Source organism: Ailuropoda melanoleuca, chromosome 1 (genome assembly GCF_002007445.2).
Source record: "Ailuropoda melanoleuca isolate Jingjing chromosome 1, ASM200744v2, whole genome shotgun sequence".
Classification (NCBI taxonomy): Eukaryota; Metazoa; Chordata; class Mammalia; order Carnivora; family Ursidae; genus Ailuropoda; species Ailuropoda melanoleuca.
Genome location: NC_048218.1, coordinates 55,482,554 through 55,501,571, shown reverse-complemented (window position 1 = coordinate 55,501,571; position 19,018 = coordinate 55,482,554). Strand labels below are relative to the sequence as shown.

The 19,018-nt window shown below is 38.7% G+C and overlaps 1 protein-coding gene across 1 annotated transcript in view; it reads left to right on the top strand.

Moving 5' to 3' along the window:
- SLC9C1 (solute carrier family 9 member C1) overlaps positions 1-19,018 on the top strand; it is a 79,386-nt gene that overhangs the window by 24,595 nt on the left and 35,773 nt on the right. Inside the window, exons 9-13 of the mRNA XM_034669712.1 lie at positions 3,560-3,703; positions 4,866-5,040; positions 13,943-14,024; positions 16,475-16,641; positions 18,454-18,579. Coding sequence (XP_034525603.1) covers positions 3,560-3,703; positions 4,866-5,040; positions 13,943-14,024; positions 16,475-16,641; positions 18,454-18,579 — 694 coding nt within the window. The remainder of the gene's footprint in view (positions 1-3,559; positions 3,704-4,865; positions 5,041-13,942; positions 14,025-16,474; positions 16,642-18,453; positions 18,580-19,018) is intronic.

The following is a 19,018-nucleotide window of genomic DNA, read 5'->3' as shown; positions in this document are numbered from 1 at the left end:
GGCAAAGCAAATTAAAAGATTAAGCTAGAACATTTGAAAAGGATTGGCAGTGTTATAAAAGAAAACATGGCCAAGTGTACAAATGTATAAACTGTGCCCTGCTCAAGAGCATCCAGTTTAGGGGTGAGTGGAATTTGTGCCAGCGTAGAAGGGTGCTGCTTTCGGTGATGCTCCAACACATAGGCTGAGAACTTGACCTAAATCACACGATGGCAACACATATTAACGGAGGCCCTGAGCATAATTAATGATTGTGGAGTTTTGGAGAACATTATAGAAGGTAGAATAAATTCAGAAGTCAGAAGTTTGAAAGTATAGAATCTTACAGAATTTTGGAGCACTTATTAAAATTGCATGTCAGTTACAGTGGAAGTCAATTGTACCAGCAGCTGGGCAGAATTACTTGCCACAGTTAATTGTTGGAGGAAGAATTAAAAATGTTATGTGTTTCAACTCTGTCTTTGGGAAGTGATTCTGAAGACTGTTTCTGCTCTGACACCTGGATCTCCCCTGAAGACATTACTTCCCTTGCATTCCTTAAAAGTTGTGTTTTTCTCACCCACATACCTGGTACTACTGAGCTTAGAGTTGAGGTAGATGATCTCTCTGTACCTCAAAGTCATTTCTAGGTCATTCTTTATCATTCTTCCCTAGAAAAACCCAGTTTTGAAGCTCATCGCATAACATTATACCATCTGCCACCCTCTTGGTCGTAGTTATATCTAGAGCCCTGAATCACACTCTCCATTTCATGAAGATTTTGGCCCCCCTCTCACTGTGACTGTCTGCAGCACCATTACTCCATCACCATTCTTAGTGATGCCAGTCAATATCCACACAGTTGACCCTTCTACTCCACCTTTCAGTTCCTGGACCTCCTCTCCTCCTATGAGCATGTTTACCACCTTGCTTAAGCCACCCAGTAAATGACCACTTCATAATCTCAATTGCAACAATCTTACTGTGTAAAATATGACATGTGTCAACTCCTACTCTCCAAGATAGTGGAAATCTAGGATAACAATAGTAAATCCTCCTATAGCCTACAGCAATCAGCAACAGGTCCTTGCTACTTTCTAAGAGAAGAGGTGTATCATCGACCATGCTTCTAGCTTATAGCCTCCTGGACCCCAATTCAAACAGTTCTGTAATCACACAGACTACACTGTGTCAATCCTATGATCTTTTACTGATCCTCAGCGGCCTCACTTCCTCCTTAGCCAGATCATTTCTTTTGTTTAAAACCATCTACTAACTTCTCATCTCTTCTGGCTGCAGGTGAAAGCTGTTTTAATGGCAAAACAGAGCCCTATGTCCCCCTCATGTCCACCACTCTAACCCTCACTGACCCTTCCCTAGCCATACAGGTCACTCTGCTATTCCTCAGACTTGCCAAACGTGCTCCCTATTTGTGCTACTTCTGTCCTTGTGTTTCTGCTCCTGAAATTCCCCTCCATGCTGGCAGACTGGATGCCTTACTTCTTTCATGCTTCTATTTATACATCACCTTTCTAGAAAGAAATTCCCAGAAAGAAACTACTTCCCAGCCAGCCTGCATAATCTTTTATTCCTGGCAAATTGACATCCCGACAACATTCTGTCCATAAGGTCATGTCATTTCTCTAGGCTACTGGCTGTGCAACATTGGGGAATAAAAATAATACAGTTGTCTGGATCTGTTGAATCAAAATCACGAGTGCATAGGACTTCTGATTTTTAAAATTTAAAAAAAAATTCTCCCCTGATGACCCTTAGATACAGACAGGGTTGTGACGCTTTGCTACATAGAAGATTTAGATTTATTAGGATACTCATGATCCCCAAATAAAAGAGAAGGACTTAAAAAAAAAAAAAAGTCAGAAGCTCTTTTGCAGCGTGCCTGACTTATTGCAAACACACGTGCACACACCCACGCACAAGGATGCACACATCCATTAGCTGGGTTGGAGCTTGGTTGCTCAGCTCACACCCACTTTGAATTTGATGAACTGATTCCTTAAAGAATCTGGTTTCCCCCTCGTCAGGTTTCTCCCATTAATTTCTACAACATATGAAAGGGTCTTGACAGCTCCTCCATATTTGTTGCTTAATTCATTTGATTACATCTTATGCTCATTTAATGAGACTGTTATATCTGGTTTTCAGCAGGATTTTTCCACAATGTTAGGAAAATTTTTCAGTTATGTAATTGTTAAATGAGGAGAAAAGTATGATAGTAGTTCACATTCACCATTCAATTGATTGAATTATCCTACTCAATGTTCACAAGGGATTTCATTAATTGTGTGGGTAGGTGGGTATAATGCTTTGAGGGATTTTTTTGGGGCCGGGTATCTATGCATATGCTGCAACGATTGGATTTGCTTTTGATAGTGAAGTCAAAAGGAGGATAAAAAAACACAAAAATTACACAATTGTCATAAAATATATCTTTGTGTATTTCCCTCCAAGTTAACGTTGGATGCAGAATTTAAATCCAGAAGCTAACAGTATTAAAAGCATGGCCATGCATATGCAAGAAAGGGATGATAATTCACAACCTACAGTAATTAACCTAAGTTTGGTCACAGAAACAGTTTTTTGAAGGATTTGACTTAATATTTCCTAGGCTAGATGTTTTACATTTAATTTTTCTCTGATAAGGCCTAGGTATTTGTGCATCTTTAAATACTGTTCAGAACTGAAAATTCATATTACTATAACAGAGAAAGAGTTGTTTTTAGTATTGGATCTGGTTTTTGGCAAATCCATTTTTCTGGCGAAGGGACAATCATTCCTTTTCAGGGTTTCAGGGACAGTCTGACAGCATATGGTTAAACTAAGCCATCTTCATCTCCTAAAGTGGTGTTCATGTGCCCTTTTAATCTTTTCAATTTATTTTGTTACTAACATAATATTGTGACATTCAACACAGGAAATATATAGGATGATAAAAAGAAGTTAATTTTAAATAGCCCCCTATGGTCCCAACACCAAAACATGACCAATATTGGTATAATTGAGTGTCCTTTTCCAAATTGCTTTGCCTGTAGCAGATGAGAACATGCACTTTGGAGTGATGTAGAGTTTTCCTGGGCTCTTGGGCACTTGAATGTACATATGCTCACAAATTCTAAATGGAGAATCTACAAAGGGCATTCGTTTGAATAAAGGATTATTTCACATCTTCTAAGTGCTAGCTAGATTTCAGAATAAGCCTTAATTCTATCACTGTGTAAATAATTTTAGCTTTTCCTAATGATACAAGGTGTTCACAACCAGGATTTTCAAGCTACATGAACCATGATGCCTGAATGAACCAAAACATGTTTTCAGAATCAATCCCCAAAGAAAGACACTAATTTAAATGTAGTTGCTTTAGAATTATTTGTTTATTTGCCTTACTGCTCCTTTCTCCCCAGTTAAATTATAAGCCCTTTGAGTGTGGGTAAATGCCTTATTCATCTTTATTTTCTTGATTAGGCCTACCACAGTGCCTCACATGAATAAGACTTATGATAAATGTGTTAGTTTAGTTAACTGTAATTAACTACATTCATTTTTTCTTCTGAAAATGCAGATTCTGGAATTGTCTATCATTTGTTGCTCTTCTTATGGTGTTTACCTTCACTGGACTTCTAATTCCTGCACATACGTATTTATATATATCATTTTCTGACATATATTATTCATTAAATATCTATTTCACACTTATTGTTTTAAGGTAAGAATGTCATTTGAATTTTTCTATTTGTAGGACATTGTATAAGCCCAAAGATATTTTTTAAATAGAAATGTTTCATTCCTTGGAATGAAAATGAAGAATTGCCTCTTAAACTTGCCAAGGAATCATTAGCAAATTACTGTTTTAGTGGGGTGTTTTTTTTTTCAACTTCTAACTGCATGTCAAAGCAATCCTAGCACTCTATAAAATTTTAGAATATTAGAATGAAAAAAAATCTTTCATAATTTTACTACCCAGAGGCAACTGCTATTAACATTTGGTATATTTCATCCAGTGTTACTTTTTTCTATGAGGTTTCATAAAGTTCAACACCAATCATAAATAAAACTTTTATGTTGCTTTTGTTTGCCTAATATTGTATAACAATTTCCTTCTGATTAAATTATAGTTACAAATAGCTTTTTAAAAATCATTAGGATGTCCTTTTTGTAAATGTCCTTTTTGCTTAAATAATTTTTGTAGTCCTCTTTCCAATGGTAAGAGGCAGGAAAGAGTCTGCACATGTAAGTGAAAAGGACTTGACGCAGAGGAGGAAAAATCAGCATGGCTATACTCTCTAGATTCTATCCCTCGAGTTGTAGCATTCTACTTCCATCTAGGAAAACTAATTAGGAGTTGACATCAGTTGCCTAGTGCCAATTAAATGGAAATTAGTCCCAAATTATCAGATACAATTAGTGTAAAATGCAGGAGATACGTGATTAAAAGAAAAACTAGAAATGAATTGGTCAATATTGGATAGATTCAGCAAGATTAAAATCTACAAAGAAAAAGAAAGGGAAGACATTCTCCGCCCTTCAGTTCTTATTCATTAGATTTGTTTTTATTTCTTTTTGGGATCCAGAATAGAATATATCTACAAAACATCTCTGACTTTTTCTTTTCTTCCTCAAGAAATGTGGAATTACCCTCCTACAAGCTTCATAGAAAGAAACAAAAAGAATAATGCTATCCTCTTGTCATCTCTCTCTATGAAATGCCCTTCTGCCTTTTTTTGGTGCCATGCTAATGGTGTGTGAAAGATGGCTCATTTGTCTGAGAATCGGCAGTTCCACAGGGAATAGATTGGAATAGAGTAGAATGAAATAGGAAAAAATGTCTATGGCAAGAATAACTTTTTAAAATCTCTTTTGTCTTTTAGACTTCTGGTCTTTCTAATAATGAGCCCTCTTTTGTCTCGACTTGGTCATGGGTTCAGCTGGCGCTGGGCATTCATAATGGTCTGGAGTGAAATGAAAGGAACGCCTAATATAAACATGGCTCTTCTGCTTGCCTACTCTGACCTTTCTCTTGGCTCTGAGAGGGAAAAATCTCAAGTAAAGATAAATGAAGTTTTTAATTTGAACATTTTATGAATACTGTTGCTGTGTACTAAAATACTTTTTTGTAGTGAGGTAGCTGAACCCCACTTAGACTTCAGGAGTGATTTAGCTATGATGGCAAGATTGGGGAGACGAAAAAAACTGGCAACTTTCCTCTTCCTGGGGAACATTCTGGCTTAGGAATTCCTAAACCCTTTCCTTAGCATTACAATCATGGTTTTCACTACAAGAGCAATAAAACCATGTAAAATAAGAGAGGTGAGACAGGTAAGACACCTGTTCCTACTCTTAGCTTTCTAACACCTGATTGAATCATTTAGGTTTATCTCTTCTGGCCTCTTTTTTTTTTTTTTTAAGATTTTATTCATTTATTTGAGAGAGCATGAGTGAGGGAGCCCAAGCAGAGGGAGCACAAGCCGGGGGGCGCAGGGGGGACAGAGGCAGAAGGAGAAGCAATCTCCCTGCTGAGCAGGGACCCTGATGTGGGGCTTGATCCTAGGACCCCAGGATCATGACCTGAGCTGAAGAAAGACGCTTAACTGACTGAGCCACCCAGGCACCCCTTTTCATTACATTCTTAAAATACGTTTATTATGAAGGTTAAAGGAGTTAAAACTTATAAATAATTTAAAATAGTACCTGATTAGGGTGCCTGGGTGGCTTGGTCAGTCAAGGCGCCAAATCTCGGTTTTGGCTCAGGTCATGGTCATGAGATGGAGCCCCAATAGATTGACTCTATTGCTCTCTGTAACTTTGTGAGGCCACATTTAGTAATGCTAGGAACCAAAACATTTTAGTGGTCAAATGAAGTTACCTCTTCACTGATGCTAGCCCCAAATTCTGCCTAACAGAGCATAAAGGGCATGACTCTCCCTTTACCTCATTTCCAGGTAAGAACATTACAAGGAGCTCTGTAAGAAATTTCCTATGCAGATATCACAATGCATCTAACATTTCCATTGTGGGTTTTTTTTTAACACATAAATTCCAAGTGCAAAAGGAAGAGCAGCAAGGGAATTATTGCATGTCTAATTAGATAATAGCCCAAACATTAAAAAATTAAACATTCAAACACTGCTTTTAAAACTAGAATTATCTAATATTACATGATCTCCCCCTTCTTTTTAACTATCTCCACATGCCTGAATAATCAAGGTCAGTTCAGCACCACACATCCTGACCAGTGTAATGGTAGACATTGTACATGGACCTGGATTCTGAAATTTCTAGTTGGCTGCTGTTATCTGTGTGGCCATCAGCAAGTTAATTAAAACCCACCCCATCACACATGTCACTCCATTCCAAAAGGGACCTAATAATACCAATAGTGTGCTAGCAAATGTTTAACAAGTAACTTTCTTAGGGGTCAGAGGGAGCCCTAATTGGTAGTATTTGCCAATTTCCTTTGTGTAATCACTGTCACTAACAAAGCAACAATGAACTCCATAGTAAATGTAATGATGAACTCTCATGAGCTCGTAAAAATCAGCTCTAGCACACCACTATCTCAAAGGGTTATTTGAGAAATAGAAAATGTACATAAAATGCTTAATACACTGTTTAACATATTGTAAATGTACAATAAATATAAGCTATGATGATGATGATAGTGATGCTGTGTACACCTGATTTGAGATAAAACCCTAGTAAATAAAATCATGTAGTGAGATGCTCTCACTAGTAGTAACTAGTAGAACACAAGTTGAGAAGTCACATTTCTTCCTTAATTTAATTTGGCTGAACCCTCCAGCTAACTTTTTTTTAATGTTTTTTTTTATTATATTATGTTAGTCACCATACAGTACATCCCTGATTTCTGATGTAAAGTTCGATGATTCATTAGTTGCTATAACACCCAGTGCACCATGCAATACGTGCCCTCCTTATTACCAATCACCAGCCTATCCTATTCCCCCATCCCCCTCCCCTCTGAAGCTCTCAGTCTGTTTCTCAGAGTCCACAGTCTCTCATGCTTCATTCCCCCTTCTGATTACCCCCCCTTTCTTTATCCCTTTCTTCCCCTACCGATCATCCTAGCTCTTATGTTCCATAGATGAGAGAAATTATATGATAATTGTCTTTCTCTGCTTGACTTATTTCACTTAGCATTATCTCCTCCAGTGCCATCCATGTTGCAGCAAATGTTGAGAACTCGTTCTTTCTGATAGCTGAGTAATATTCCATTGTATATATGGACCACAACTTCTTAATCCAGTCATCTGTTGAAGGGCATCTTGGCTCCTTCCACGATTTAGCTATTGTGGACAAGCTGCTATGAACATTGGGGTGCATATGGCCCTTCTCTTCACTACATCTGTATCTTTGGGGTAAATACCCAGTAATGCAATGGCTTGGGTCATAGGGTAGTTCAATTTTTAACTTTTTAAGGGACCTCCACACTGTTTTCCAGAGTGGCTGTACCAACTTGCATTCCCACCAACAATGTAGGAGGGATCCCCTTTCTCCACATCCTCTCCAACAATTGTTGTTTCTTGCCTTGTCTATCTTTGCCATTCTAACTGGCGTAAGGTGGTATCTCAGTGTGGTTTTGATTTGAATTTCCCTGATGGCTAATGATTTTGAACATTTTTTCATGTGTCTGTTAGCCATTTGTATGTCTTCATTGGAAAAGTGTCTGTTCATATCTTCTGCCCATTTTATGATTTGTTTATTTGTTTCTCGTGTATTGAGTTTGAGAAGTTCTTTGTAGATCTTGGATACCAGTCCTTTATCTGTGGTGTCCTTTGCAAATATATTCTCCCATTCCGTGGGCTGTCTCTTAGTTTTTTTGACTGTTTCCTTGGCTGTGCAGAAGCTCTTTATCCTGATAAAGTCCCATAAGTTCATTTTATCTTTTATTTCTCTTGCCTTTGGAGATGTGTCGTGAAAAAGGTTGCTCTGGCCGATGTCATAGAAGTTGTTGCCTATGTTCTCCTCTAGAATTTTGATGGATTCCTGTCTCACATTGAGGTCTTTCATCCATTTGGAGTTTATTTTTGTGTATGGTGTGAGAGAGTGGTCAAGTTTCATTCTTTTGCATGTAGCTGTCCAATTTTCCCAGCACCATTTATTGAAGAGACTGTCTTTTTTCCACCGGATGTTTTTTCCTGCTTTATCAAAGATTAGTTGCCCAAAGAGCCGAGGGTCCATTTCTGGGTTCTCTATTCTGTTCCATTGGTCGATGTGTCTGTTTTTGTGCCAGTACCATGCTGTCTTTGTGATCACAGCTTTGTAGTACAGCTCGAAATCCGGCATTGTGATGCCCCCAGCTTTGTTTTTCCTTTTCAACAGTTCCTTGGAGATTCGGGGCCTTTTCTGGTTCCATACAAATTTAAGGACTATTTGTTCCAGTTCTTTGAAAAATGTCCTCGGTATTTTGATCGGGATAGCATTGAAAGTGTAGATTGCTCTGGGTAGTATGGACATTTTAACTATGTTAATTCTTCCAATCCATGAGCATGGAATATTTTTCCATCTTTTTATGTCTTCCTCAATATCTTTCAAAAGTGATCTATAGTTTCTAGCATATAGGTCCTTTACGTCTCTGGTTAAGTTAATTCCAAGGTAACGCATGGTTTTTGGTGTTATTGTAAATGGGATGGATTCCCTAATTTCTCTTTCTTCAGTCTCATTATTCGTGTATAGAAATACAACTGATTTCTGAGCATTGATTTTGTATCCTGCCACCTTACTGAATTGTTCTATAACTTCTAATAGTTTGGGAGTGGATTCCTTTGGGTTTTCCATATAGAGTATCATGTCATCTGCAAAGAGAGACAGTTTGACTTCTTCTTTGCCGATTTGGATACCTTTGATCCCTTTTTGTCTTCTGATTGCTGTTGCAAAAACTTCTAGTACTATGTTGAATAATAATGGCGAGAGTGGTCATCCTTGTCGTGTTCCTGATCTTAAGGGAAAGGCTCTCAGCTTTTCCCCCATTGAGAATGATATTTGCTGTAAGCTTTTCATAGTTGGTTTTTATGAGATTGAGGAGTGTACCCTCTATCCCTACACTCTGAACGGTTTTAATTAGGAAAGGATGCTGTATTTTGTCAAATGCTTTTTCTGCATCTATTGAGAGAATCATATGATTCTTGANGCTTGCTGTAAGCTTTTCATAGTTGGTTTTTATGAGATTGAGGAGTGTACCCTCTATCCCTACACTCTGAACGGTTTTAATTAGGAAAGGATGCTGTATTTTGTCAAATGCTTTTTCTGCATCTATTGAGAGAATCATATGATTTTTGAATTTTTCTTTCTGTATAAAATCTAAGACCCCAATCGATTTGCAAATGTGGAACCACCCTTGCATCCCAGGGACGAATCCCACTTGGTCATGATGGATAATCCTTTCAATGTACTGTTGCATTCTATTAGCCAGGATCTTGTTGAGGATTTTGGCATCCATGTTCATTAGGGAAATCAGTCTGTAATTCTCCTTTTTGAGGGGGTCTTTGCCTGGTTTGGGGATCAAGGTAATATTGGCCTCATAGAGTGAGTTTGGTAGCTTTCCTTCTGTTTCTATTTTTTGCAATAGCTTTAGGAGAATAGGTATTATTTCTTCTTTGAATGTTTGGTAGAATTCCCCAGGAAAGCCATCCGGGCCTGGAGTTTTGTTTTTTGGAAGGTTGTTTATCACTGACTCAATCTCTTCATAATTAATTGGCCTGTTTAAAAAATCAATTTCTGGGGCGCCTGGGTAGCGCAGTCGTTAAGCGTCTGCCTTAGGCTCAGGGCGTGATCTCGGCGTTCCGGGATCGAGTCCCACATCGGGCTCCTCTGCTAGGACCTGCTTCTTTCTCTCCCACTCCCCCTGCTGTGTTCCCTCTCTCGCTGGCTGTCTCTCTGTCACATAAAAATAAAATCTTAAAAAAAAAAATCAATTTCTTCCTGTTTCAGTCTTGGTAGTTTGTAGGTTTCCAGGAAGGCCTCCATCTCTTCCAGATTGCTTAATTTATTGGCATATAGCTGGTGATAAAAGTTTCTAATAATCCTTCCAATTTCATTGGTGTTGGTTGTGACCTCTCCTTTTTCATTCATAATTTTGTTAATTTGGTTCTTTTCTCTATTCTTTTGGATAAGTCTTCCGGTGGTCTGTCAATTTTATTAATTCTCTCAAAGAACCAGCTTCTAGTCCTGTTGATCTGCTCTACTGTACTCCTGGTTTCTAATTCATTGATTTCTGCTCTAATCTTGGTCAACTGCTTCCTCGTGAGTGGATTAGGCCTGTCCCTCTGTTGCTGTTCCAGCTTCTTGAGGTGAGAATATAAAAACTGCATTTTAGATTTTTCTATTCTTTTGAGTGAGGCTTGGATGGCTATGTATTTCCCCCTTAGGACTGGCTTTGCAGTAACCCATAGGTTTTGGACTGTTGTGTTTTCATTCTCGTTGGTCTCCATAAATTATTTAAATTGATTTTTGATTTCCTGGTTTATCGAATCATTCCTGAGCAGGATGGTTCTTAGTCTCCAAGTGTTTGAGTTTCTTCCAAACTTTTCCTTGTGGTTGAGTTCCAGTTTCAGAGCGTTGTGGTCTGAGAATATGCAGGGAATAATTTCAGTCTTTTGGTATCGGTTGAGACCTGTTTTGTGTCCCAGAATATTGTCTATTCTTAAGAATGTTCCATGGGCATTAGAACAGAATGAGTATTCTTTGGTTCTGGGGTGTAGTGTTCTATATATATCTATGAGGTCCAACTCGTCGAGTATGGCATTCAAAGCCTTTGATTCTTTGCTTNTGATTTTTTGCATGGGTGTTCTGTCTGTTTCTGATAGTGGAGTGTTAAGGTCCCCTACTATTAACGTATTTTTATCTATATGTCTCTTTATTCTGGTTAAGAGTTGGCTTGTGTCGGGGCGCCTGGGTAGCGCAGTCGTTAGGCGTCTGCCTTCGGCTCAGGGCGTGATCCCAGGGTTCTGGGATCGAGTCCCACATTGGGCTCCTCTGCTGGGCCTGCTTCTTGAGGAAGAAGAACTCCCCTGTGTTCCCTCTCTCACTGGCTGTCTCTCTGTCACATAAATAAATAAAATCTTTTAAAAAAAGAAAGAGTTGGCTTGTGTATCTTGCTGCTCCCCTTTTGGGGGCATATATATTTATAATTGTCATATCCACTTGTTGAATACTTCCTTTAAGAATAATATAGTGCCCTTCTGTATCTCTCTCTANTCTGTGTCTCTAACTATAGTCTTTAGTTTAAAATCCAATCTGTCTAATATGAGAATTGCTACCCCAGCTTTCTTTTGAGGTCCATTGGCGTGAAAGATTGTATTCCATCCCTTTACTTTAAGTTTGACTGTATCTTTAGGTTCAAAATGAGTCTCTTGTAGACAGCAAATGGACGGGTCATGTCTTTTTATCCAATCGGCAACCCTGTGGCATTTTATGGGAGCATTTAGGCCATTTACATTGAGACTGAATATTGAGAGATATGATTTTAATGATGCCATGTTGCCAGTACAGTCTTTGTTTCTATCGATTGTGACTTTCTGTTCTGTATCACTCTTGGGGCCTTTTTACCTTTATAGAACCCCCCTTAATATCTCCTGTAGGGCTGGTTTCGTAGTTACGAAATTGGTTAATGACTGGCGATTTTGGAACGTCTTTATTTCTCCATCAATTCTGAACGATAGCCTTGCTAGATAAAGGATCCTTGGTTGCATGTTTTTCTCTGAAAGAGCTTTAAAAATGCCCCCCCCCCGACCCTTTCTCTCATTCCAGGTCTGTATAGACAGGTGTGACTTAATTCTGATACCTTTGCCTTGGTACGTGAGAAATTTCTTTGCCCTGGCCACTTTCAATACTGTATCCTTGGATCTAATATTTGCAAATTGCACTATGACGTGATGTGGCGTAGGTTTGTCGTGGTTGAGCTTGGGAGGGGTCCTCTCTGCCTCTTGGACACGAATGTTTGTTTCCCTCGCTAGATTAGGGACGTTTTCAGCTACAATTTGTTCAAATATCTCTTCTAGACCTCTGTTTTTCTCCACCCCCTTGGGGATGCCAATGATTCTGACATTGGAACGTTTCATTGAGTCAGTAATCTCCCGTAACCTACATTCATGAGAGTGGATTTTTTTCAAGTCCAGATTCTATTTTAGTTTTCTCTTCTACTAACCCATCCTCCAATTCGGTAATACGTTCTTCTGCCTCAGTGACCCTGGCCGTCAGAGCCTCTAGTTTTGACTGCATTTGGCTCATAGAATTTTTAATTTCTGCCAGATTCGCTCTCATTTCCGCCCTTAGAAATTCTATATTCTCATTAACATTTTCGTTAATACTTTTTTCAAGTCTACACATCATCTTGACCATTGTTACTCTGAATTCCATTTCTAATAATTTGGTTATATCTATATCCATTAGTTCTGTGGCAGAGGCCCCAGGCTCATTGTCTTTTCTTTGCTGGGGGGGATTTCTCCTTCTCAACCTTTCTCGAGGAGAGGTTGTGGGGTTGTCCAGAGCCCAAATTATTGACCGGGACCCAGGCTGTGTGCCCTTGTTTTATAGGGATCTTAGGGATGGGCTTCTTGATTTTTCAGCCTGCCTTCTGGGGGAGGGGCCTGCCGCTCCGATACTCAGGCAACCCTGTTTGGGTAGAGTCTCCATGTCCCCTGCGAGGGGGGATGGGATGGGCACACTGTGAGCCGGTATTTCCAGGCTTTTGTTCTCATACGGCTTTCCCTGGCAGTTTGCTGTGCCCTTCTGAGAGTCAGAGCAGCAGTGGCCAAATCTCAGCCTCTGTCTCAGAACAGAGTGCTCGCGGACCCTTCTCCACTGATGTTCTGGCCACGTTAACTCTGTTTCTGTTGCTGCTGCTCAACCCTGCAGCATCCCGGGATGTGCGTCCCACACCCGGCGTCCCAGCCCTCAATTCCAGGGCTGGCGCCTCTCTGTCCTTTGTGTTTCTAACACCGCCAGCCACCAGCCACCCCTGTGCACTCCCGGAGCTCCCGGTCTCAGTCTGGTTCCAGTAAGCACACCGGAGTTCCGTTTCAGTCTGGTGGAGCGTGTTCCCTGGCTCACGGTCTCCATCTGCTCTCTCGCAGGTGCCGGTCGCGAGTCCACCCACTCCCCTGTGCAGGTGGCTACCGCTTCTCGGCACCCGAATGCGGCAGCTCCCTCCCTCTTCCGTTTATCTTCTGATATCTGTGCACAGTTTCATGGCTCCCCGCTTCATACCTCAATACTCAGCGCTGGAGATGTTCATTTGTAGAGATCCAGATGTATCTTCCTGCATCTCAGGCTGATTCCGTGGATGTTCAGGCTGGTCTGGTACCTATTCAACTCGCCTTAGGGGACCGGCTGAAAAAGGGGTCCCCTACTCTTCCGCCATCTTAACTACTCTCCAGCTAACTTTTTAATACTCATGAAGCAGCACTACAGGAAAGGGTTAAAAATAACTTAATCCTGTCCCTAGGACTCACAAGTTAAATGATCTTGGGTAAGTAACAGTGCCTGAGTTTCCTACCTGTGTAATTGGACAATATTGGTATTTACTACATAGAATTGTAGTGAGGATTAAATAAGCCTGATATTTTGTGCTCTATGCTTACTATATAGATGTTAGCTCATATTATTATTAAATTAACTAACTTAGTGGTCCTCAACTTTGAATGCACGTTAGAATGCTTCAGGAAATTTTAACAAGTTACTGATGCCTGTGGAATTCTGGCTCTGGCCAAATTCTGAGTCTTGATTTGGTTCCAAAAACATGAATAAAATATATGCAGGATGATAGAGAATCCCCAGAGTACTTGCATCATGCCTGACATTCAAATTCTCTCCTACTATGAACATTTATTGACCTAGTACAATCTAGTTTAATTTACATTGGTAAATATAGAATCTATTACAAGAAATTATCATGCATACTTACTTTGTATTTTTCTTTCTATTCTAGGTATTATTTCATGGAGTGTCAGTATGTTTAGTTACCTTGATTGTCAATAGATTTATTTTGCCAATGGCAGTTAGTAAACTAGGTAAGTCCTAGTATTTACTAATTACTAGATATGCCCTACTAATTACTAGGTTACCCCTAGTAATTACTATTACTGAGTGAAGAGACGACATTCTAAGAATGCTAAAGAATTGCTAATAATGAGGAAAGAAGCCACATAAATGAAAATCAACTGTGTCTAATTGAAGAGGAAATTGGATCTCTATATACAAGTGTATGAACAGGGGGCCTGGGTAGCTCAGTCAGTTAAGCGTCTGCCTTCAGCTCAGGTCATAATCCCAGGGTCCTGGGACTAGGCTTTTTTAAAAAAGCATATAAACAGTTTAGGCCAATAAACTTATATATTTAAAAAGATTATTTATTTGCATTAGTCTAGTTTAAATAAAGTAATACAATAAGGTTATTCAATTATTCAACATACTTTTACTGAAAGCCTCCTATATGCCAGGCACTATTCTAACTAATAATGATGCATTATGAAGACAGACAGGATTTCTATGTTGATGGAGCTTATGTTGGAGAAAGGAGAAACAGTTATAACAGGTCAAATGAGGCAGGACCAGAGAGTCATGTGCACATCAAAGTAAACAAATCACACCTACATAAGGTAGAAAAAAAAATGGAGGCTAGGTTCCTGAGGAAGCTAGAAACTGAGTGTGTTCAAGGAAACAGGGTTTGACCCTTTGAGAACAAGCAGATAGTGAAGAATGTCCAGATGGGAGAGGTAGGAAGGAGTTAAGTAATGAAGGGCCTTGGATTTTAAGAATTTATTCTATAGGCAAAAGAAATTCCTTGACCGGTCTTATGCAAGTAAGTGTAATTATGTGGTTCACTCTCATCTGTGGATAACTGATTGCAGGTGGGAGGTGCATGGAAGCAGAAATAGCAGTTGTAGGAGGCAAATGCAGTATGCAGTGTGTCCGTTTTCATCTTCTACTTTTTAACAAGGGGAAAATGGAGATCTAGAGAGTTGAAAGTTCCTGCCCCAGGTCATGCAACGAGGTAGCAGTTGAGGAACTAGAAACAAATAGCTTTGATGCTTTCAATCCATTATGTTCCCAAAGGCTCTGTCACCCTTTCTGTGACTCAGAGCTTTCATCCTAATGGCATTTTTAATCAATCTGAGACTCCATGAGGTCGCATTACCCAATCTGCCTGCCTTCCTTGTATTTGCAACAAAACTGTTTCTCTTTTTAAAATTCTCTGAGCCTTAACATAGTGAATTGGGAAGAAAAGATTGAAGAGGGGAAGTTTTGCAAAGAGTATCATATGTTCTACTTAGTAGCTAAATAATTCTAAAATTCTTATCGAGGAGCACCTGTTTATTTGCCCTGAGAGCAATGAACATTTGCTCACGGAATATTATTGCTTTCCAAGGAAGCTTCTATGGCTCATAAAAAGGAATTTGTGTCTGATAGGAAGAATCCTTCAAACTTTAATGAGGTCTGGACATATATATATCATATATACTTATCATGTATATACATGATATTACATTTGGGTAGGATATATATATATATATGTATATATCTACATTGATACCTCCTACATATGTATCTCCTACATATATGTATACTTAATTATATTCTGTATATTTGTAAATATATACATATATATGAGATACATATGTCAGGGATGTATATGTAGGAATTACAGATATACATATACGCAGATATATATATCTCCTACATGTATATCTCCTATACATAAATCTCCTATATATGTATGTGTCATCTATTCTGTGTACGTATACATATGATATTATTATAGGAAATTGGTTCATGTGATCATGGAAGGTGAGAAGATCTGCAGTCCAAAGGTCTGAGAACCAGGAAAGCCAATAGTGGAAGTTCCTGTCCAAATGCAAAGGCAGAGAGGACTGATGTCCCAACTCAAAGACTGTGAGGCAGAGAGAGTGAATTTTCTTTTGTTCTATTCAGGACTCCAGTGGTTTGGATGAGGCTTACCATAAGTGAGGAGGGCAATCTGTCTTACCCAGTCTACCAACTTAAATGTTATTCTTATCCAGAAACACCTTCACAGACACACCTAGAATAATATTACCAAATATCTGGGTATCCTGTAGCCCAGTCAAGTTGCCATACAATTAATCATTATACCTCTGTTCTTCTGTCTCCTCACCTATTAAACTGGGAAAAAGGGCTTTTAAAAGATGGGTAAGGTAATCAAAGACTTAATATGTTCAACGTGCTAAGAAGTGTTTTCTCAGCATAGAATAAGTACTCAATAAATATTAACTATTACTGTTTTTATTATGTACCTCAGCTTTTTTGAGGAGTATGAAAGTAGAAAAGCTTGAAATTTTCAATGTTTCCATTATTAAACAATTTATGTTGAGTCTTTAACTTAAATAAAAAATAGTTGGTGACAGTAGGAACAAAAGGAAACTTTGTAATCCATATCAAATGGTGCTGTCCTTATTATTGATAAAACATACTCTTCATACCAAAGGTCTTCGTGATGTCACATCGACAAAGTATAAATCACTTTGTTGTACATTTCAACATTTTCAAGAGCTAACCAAATCTGCAGCCTCTGCACTCAAATTTGACAAAGATCTTGCTAACGCGGATTGGAATATGGTTGAGAAAGCAATTATACTTCAAAACCCGTATGCGGTAAGCAAGTCATATCTTTTGTTTACTCCTTCCAAGTAGATATCATTACATTTAGTAAGTCTTAATGTAATATATGTAAATATATACATATATATGGGATACATATGTCAGGGATGTACATGTAGGAATTATAGATGTACATATACGCAGGTATATATATCTCCTACCTGTATATCTCCTATACATAAATCTCCTGTATATGTATGTGTCATCTATAGGAGCAATGCTTTGGAGTTCCCTATAAACGATGCCATAAAAGAAGAGAGTGAGCATGAGAAAATGCCTAGTTTTTTTATTATATTGACAGTGGACCGGTGCCTTTGTTCAGCATTTATTTAGCATTTGTTTACACTATTATCTATGCCAAGTACTTGCTAGCCCCTCACTTATGATTAATATTATTTTTTGATATAAAATAGAATTCAAAGCCAGTATCATAAGTTTAGGTGTGGGTGAGATGTCACCTCCTGCTTCTAAGATACGCTTTAGAATCTCTGTGCTCAGACTTCTTAGTCATTAAAGGGTGTGTAACTCCCCAGTCCGTCATGGTTGCCATAAGGAGAAACAATCGAAGTCATTCTGGAATCTTCTCTGTGCTCCTGCTGCTTTGCTATCTCCTGTGTTACATCCAGTTTTCAATGCAATGTTTCAGTGCATACTGTATGATGCAGTTTTTGTCATGTTTTGCTGCATCATACAATATGAGGAGCCAACTTCTAGGAGTATAGACATAAGATAATTAGTTTCTATAAAGTAGGATTCCCCAAAATCCATTTCATATACACCAACCAGTGCTTGAAGCTCCAGATGGGGACTCAGAACCTAGCCCTCTGCCTACAGGAATACTGCCAGGATTTCTGGATAAGACAAGCACCAAATCAAATCCATTTATTTTCTATAGTAGCTCCCAATTTCTGATTGTGGCCTTTTGCTAATCTGACTGCATCAGATTCATCTAAAATTAAAATATGGCCCTATTTCCCAACCCCACTCAGGAGATTCTAATAATGCCAATGGTCTAAGGTGGGGCCTAGAAATATGTGTTTTTATAGCTGACTCTAGTGCAAAGTCAAGGTTGAGGCCCCCACTCTGACACTTGATCTGCTTCAGACGGCAGATAATCAAACATGGGGGATACTATGGTGTTATAGATAGAGCACTAGCCTTGGACTCAGAAAATCTGGGTTTGTATCCTGGCTTTGTCACTTAATAAATAGCTTTATTATCTTGAGCAAATCTTTCATTTTCTCTAAGCTTCAGCTTTCTCATCTGTAAAATGAAGTTATTCATAATCCCCATCTCCCCATCTAAGTTCACTTTCTACACTACCTTAAGTGATTAGGTTAAGGCAGTAATTGTCAAGCTTTAGTGGCAGCAAGAATCATGTAATGGGTTTGTAAAAACAGAGTGCTGCCCTGTTCCCCAGACTTTCTGACTGAGCAGGTCTGTTTTGGGGTCTGAGAATGTGCATTTCTAACATTTTCCAGGTGACGCTGAGGCTCCTGGGGGACCACACTTTCAGAACCATTGGTTTCAAGTGGGATCATATATGTGGTAGCTTTTATAAAATGTCAATAATGTCATGTAGACATAAAAATATGACATAACTCCTTTCCTCCAAAACTGGCAATTATTTTACCTTCTAGGTAACTGTGAAATGATGAGGAAACTCATCTGAATACTTTTTCTGTATTTAACAGATTTTCTATAATTTTTCAAACCAATATTTTAGGTGAATTGCTTGAGGGTTATGCTTAACAATATGTTAATATTTGTGTATTATTTTTTTGTTTTTATTTCTGTTTCATTTAGTTAAGCCAAGAAGACCCAACGGAACATCAAAAGGTGACATGTCTAGGCTGTAACAAGGAAATAGATGAGACCCTTAACTTTGAAGCAATGGAGCTGGCCAACAGGCGTCTCTTGTCGACACAAATAGTTAGTACTTGATCATACACTTTTTAAATGATATTTGGGCCTAAAATCATCCTGAAAACTTTCCCTTCACTAAAGACATTTTGATTATGCTTACCTGCATTGCTTAATAGATTGTTACAAAGGCAAAGGGAAGTTAGGAATCTGCTTGACGGCCAAAAGAAGGAAAAGGAAAATAGATCCATCCAAATTAGCCTAAGTAAAAGGTGTTTTATTAAAAAGAATTTGGGAATTTCACAGATCCCAAGGCAGGAATTACAGCTGAACTCAACCTTCAGGTGTGTTATGCAGCCATTTCCACAACACCACCCATTTCTGTGTCCACACTAGTTTTTCATGAAAGATACCACCAACTTTGCCTATAACTGCAGGTAGAGAGTAGTTTTCAGATCAAATCTTAGATAAGTTAGAGAAATTCTGTGGCACAGCAGCATCCTGGACT